We start from the raw sequence: 5000 nt of genomic DNA, 5'->3' as shown, positions 1-5000 counted from the left end.
TGTCATTGGGCATATTTAAGTGGGTATATGGACATCCATGGAGCTTTCTGCGCATACCTGCGTATCACGCACACTACACCACTGATTTAAAGCCCAGTTAAAATAGAAACAGAAGCAGTCTGAGTGTGAGTCACCACCGCGGGTGCGTTATAATGACACTAATGAGCTGGAATAATCCAGTTAGTCTCCGTCTGCTCCGTTTACACTCAGAGGGACCCGGCTGTTTAAAGTCTGAAGACAGAAACCGAGATAATAATTAGGCTAATATAATAGAAATAATACATTATAATGTTCATCTCTCTACCCCTCATTCAGATGACCCAATCTAACGGTTGAAATAGTTCGCTATGAGTAACGTAGGCTACAGTTTTAAACCCTTTTCTGGGTCATCAAATTAAAATGAAGTTTTTGTCACTCTTTCCAAAGTTTTTGTGGCTGTTTTGCGCTTTCTTAAACATGTTATTTGCTGTGTTAAGACGTTTTTTTTACGCATTTTTAGACATTTTCCTCAATATTTTCCACATTCCTTTTTTTTCTCCAAATGCAGTAAAATTGAATAAAACACCGAAATCCAATGAAAAGTAGGGAACTGATCATTTATTTTACATGTGAAGAGCGTTGTAGGGAATCATCCACGTTATTATTTTGACAATTTGGTTGAGAGAAACCCACATTTCTGATATAGGAACTTTGAAAACGGGTCAAATTTGACCCGAAGACAACGGGAGGGTTAACCAAGTAGCCTAGATAGTCGCCTAGAAGACTTGTAGTACAAATACTGACCAAGCGACCTTAATATTGACGTTCAAATGTATGAAAAAAAGACCAATATCCAGAAGGAGTAGAGTTTGGGTGTAACGTTACCGAAGATAAGTTTGGGAACTGACGTTACTGGCTTAAAGTCTTATACTGTAATACTTTTATTTAGCCTATAAGTAACATGTTGAATGCAGAAACTTTACTTTCATTTTTTCACTAAAACTTTTTTTCATAATGGTGTTGGTACTTTTACTGCAGTAAAAAATAGTTCAGAGTTCTTTGATAAAGTCGTGATAATAATAATAATAATAATAATAATAATAATAATAATAATAATAATAATAATAATAATAATAATAACACAGAAACAGTTCTTCAGTGGAAACACAGAGGCAGCAGCGGGGGGCGGGACTAAACCACATCTGGATGAAAAACATCTGGACTCTCTCTCTCTCTCTCTCTCTCTCTCTCTCTCTCTCTCTCTCTCTGCATACATGAGAGTCTGTCCGCTGATACCGGGGGCCGAGGACCGACCGACCGACCGACAGACGGACCCAACAACTGACGGACCGACCGAGCCCTGTGTTGTTTTTCCGGCTCACTTTGCCCGCAGATGATGGCTCGCTGTCGGACGCTTTGGACCGGGATCCTCGCTCTCCTGACTGCCGGTGAGTGCTGCCCGTTCTCGGGGCTTTTTTTTTTCTCTCTCTCTTTTTCCTCGGCGCTGTTTGGAGGTTTTAGGCCGGCGAGAAGAGAAGATATGGATGAAGGAGGGTAGGGGGGATGTTTTGTCAGAATCAGAAAAGGGTCTGTTGCCAAAGTAAGCTACACTTATGAGGAATTTGCCTTCGTTGCATACATAAACACACAAACAGACAAATATATTCAAAATAGCTGTTTAACGTGAGAAAAAGGAGCCTGAATGGACTGAGTGCAGAATGTGCAAAAGAAAAAAAAAAGTTATTTAGTAGGCTATATTGTTTATGAGACAGCTGGAGGACTACAAGAAGTAAAAGTACATATACAACAAAGTTAAAGTACTCCAGTAAAAGTAAAAGTGTTTTAATGTGTCCTGCTTTTCTACTTCTGTCGAAGAACAGAAGGATTAACAAAGTATCAGAAGTAAAAGTACACTAGTATCAGCTTAATGTAGTTGAAGTAGTAAAAAAGAAATGTAATGTAATGTACTTTTCACTGGTCTAACTGAAAAGCTGTTATATTAGTTTATTTCCACATCTGTTTATTGCTGTCACTTGGAAATTCTCTTTTATTTAATTTATTTAAAATAAGTTTATCCCACAGGGTGCATTCAGATCTTTAACACACTTCTACCAAACACATAGAGAGACAAAGACAGAGAGTCTGTGGTAACAGGCTTCAGTCTTCACATGTTGAACCTACAGCGGGGATTCGCTAACATTCAGACCCTGATGTTGGGTGATCCGGTCTGGCTGGTTTTGGAGAACCCCTCCTGTAAAATACGTATGCTTGGGCAGTGGCTCTCAGCGTCAGATACAACGCAAAAATCCCCATTCAGCGAGTGTGTAGAACGCACCGGGCAGAGCAGCAGCTACGCAGCGCTGAAGGATGACGTAGTATTAAGAACGACAGCAGTAGAGAGTAATACATAGAGAGACAGGGAGACAGTGTGGAGAGACAGTGGGGGGGGTAGTGTGTGGAGGACAGCAGTGGGGGTGGTATGTGGAGGACAGCGGTGAGGTTAGTGTATGTGGAGACGGTGGGGTGGTATGTGGAGACAGCAGTGGGGAGGTGGTGTGGAGAGGACAGCAGTGGGGTGGTGTGGAGACAGCAGTGAGGTAGTGTGTGGAGGACAGCGGTGGGAGGTGAGTGATTAGAGGAGACAGCAGTGGGGAGTGGTGTGTGGAGGACAGCAGTGGGGAGTGGTATGTGGAGACAGCGGTAGAGTGTATGTGAAGGAGGACGCAGTGAGAGTGGTATGTGGAGACAGCAGTGGGAGTGGTATGTGGAGACAACAGTGGGGAGTGGTATGTGGAGGACAACAGTGGAGGTGGTGTGTGGAGGACAGCGGTGGGGGTGGTGTGTGGAGGACAGCGGTGGGGATTGGTGTGTGGGGGACAGCAGTGGGAGACAGTGTGTGGGAGGACAGCAGTGGAGGTGGTGTGTGGAGGACAGCAGTGGGGGAGTGGTATGTGGGAGAAACAGTGGGGGAGGTGTGTGAGGACAGCAGTGGGGGTGGTATGTGGAGGGACAGTGGAGGTGAGGTAGTGGAGGGACAGTGGGGAACGGTGTGTGGAGACAGCAGTGAGGGAGTGGTGTGGAGGACAACAGTGGGGAGTGGTATGTGGAGGACAACAGTGGGGGTGGTATGTGGAGGACAGCAGTGGAGGTGGTATGTGGAGGACAGCAGTGGGGGTGGTATGTGGAGACAGCAGTGGAGGTGGTATGTGGAGACAGCAGTGGGGAGTGGTATGTGGAGAGACAGCAGTGGGGGAGGTGAGTGCGAGAAGACAGCAGTGGGGTGGATGTGTGGAGGACAACAGTAGAGGCAGTGTGTAGGAGACAGCAGTGGGGAGTGGTATGTGGAGACGCAGTGGAGGTGGTATGTGGGACAACAGTGGGGAGGTGGTATGTGGAGGACAACGGTGGGGTGGTATGTGGAGACAGCAGTGGGGGTGGTATGTGGAGACAGTAGAGTGGTATGTGGAGACAGCAGTGGGGAGGTGGTATGTGGAGACAGCAGTGGAGGTGGTATGTGGAGACAGCAGTGGGAGTGGTATGTGGAGACAACGGTAGAGTGGTATGTGGAGGACAGTGGAGGTAGTGTGGAGACAGCAGTGAGGCAGTATGTGGAGACAGCAGTGGAGGTGGTATGTGGAGACAGCAGTGAGAGTGGTATGTGGAGGACAGCAGTGGAGGTGGTGTGTGGAGGACAGCAGTGGAGTGGTGTGGAGGACAACAGTGGAGGTGGTGTGGAGGACAGCAGTGGGAGGTGGTATGTGGGACAACAGTGGGGGTGGTATGTGGGATAACAGTGGGGGAGTGTGTGTGTGGAGGACAGTGGAGGTGGTGTGTGGAGGACAGCAGTGGAGGGGGTATGGTGTGTGAGACAGCAGTGGGGGAGTGGTGTGTGGGGACACCAGTGGGGGTGGTGTGTGGAGACAACGGTGGGGGGGTGGTATGTGGGGGATAACAGTGGGGGTGGTGTGTGGAGGGGACAACAGTGGAGGTGGTATGTAGAGGGACAGCAGTGGAGGTGGTATGTGGGGACAGCGGTGGGGGTGGTGTGTGGAGGACAGCAGTGGTGGGGAGGTGGTGTGTGGGGACAACAGTGAGGTGGTATGTGGGACAGCAGTGGTGGGAATGGTATGTGGAGGACAGCAGTGGGGGTGGTGTGTGGAGACAGCACTGGGGGGTGGTGTGTGGGGACAGTGGTGGGGGTGGTGTGTAGGACAGTGTGGGGGGTGTGTGGAGGACAACGGTGGGGGTGGTGTGTGGAGACAGCGGTGGAATGTGGTGTGTGGGACAGCGGTGGGGGTGGTATGTGGGGACAGCAGTGGAGGAATGGTATGTGGAGACAGCAGTGGGGGTGGTGTGTGGAGGACAGCAGTGGGGGTGGTATGTGGAGGACAGCGGTGGGGGTGGTATGTGGAGACAGCAGTGGAGGGAGTGGTATGTGGAGAGACAGCGGTGGGGGTGGTATGTGGAGGACAGCAGTGGGGGAGTGGTATGTGAGACAGCAGTGGGGGTGGTATGTGGAGGACAACAGTGGAGGTGGTGTGTAGGACGACAGCGGTGGGGAGGTGATAATGTGGGGAGACAGCAGTGGAGGTAGTGAGGACAGCAGTAGAGAGTGGTATGTGGAGAGACAGCAGTGGGGTGGTGTGTGGAGGACAGCAGTGGGGGAGGTGGTGTGTGGAGACAACAGTGGGGGTGGTGTGTGGAGGACAACAGTGGAGAGTGGTATGTGAGACAGTGGTGGTGTGGGGACAGCAGTGGAGGAGTGGTATGTGGGAGACAACAGTGGGGGAGTGGTGTGGGGACAGCAGTGGGGAGTGGTGTGTGGAGGACACTGACGGTGAGGTGGTGTGTGGAGACAGCAGTGGGGGTGGTGTGTGAGACAACAGTGGGGAGTGGTGTGTGAGGAGAGGGCGGTGGAGGTGAGGTGGTATGTGGAGGACGGCGGTGGGGAATGGTATGTGGAGGACGGCGGTGTGGAGTGGTGTGTAGGACAGTGGGGAGTGGTATGTAGAGACAGCAGA

At 50.1% G+C, this 5000-nt stretch overlaps 1 protein-coding gene across 1 annotated transcript in view; it reads left to right on the top strand.

The window, feature by feature from the left end:
* The first annotated feature begins 1287 nt into the window (after positions 1 to 1287).
* The window catches only part of tgfbr2l (transforming growth factor beta receptor-like), a 28910-nt gene continuing 25197 nt past the window's right edge, over positions 1288 to 5000 (top strand). Inside the window, exon 1 of the mRNA XM_028590310.1 lies at positions 1288 to 1427. Coding sequence (XP_028446111.1) covers positions 1373 to 1427 — 55 coding nt within the window. The 5' untranslated portion in view covers positions 1288 to 1372. The remainder of the gene's footprint in view (positions 1428 to 5000) is intronic.

The sequence above is a fragment of the Perca flavescens genome, chromosome 11, assembly GCF_004354835.1.
Source record: "Perca flavescens isolate YP-PL-M2 chromosome 11, PFLA_1.0, whole genome shotgun sequence".
NCBI classification, from domain to species: Eukaryota; Metazoa; Chordata; class Actinopteri; order Perciformes; family Percidae; genus Perca; species Perca flavescens.
This window is presented reverse-complemented; position numbering and strand designations above follow the sequence as displayed.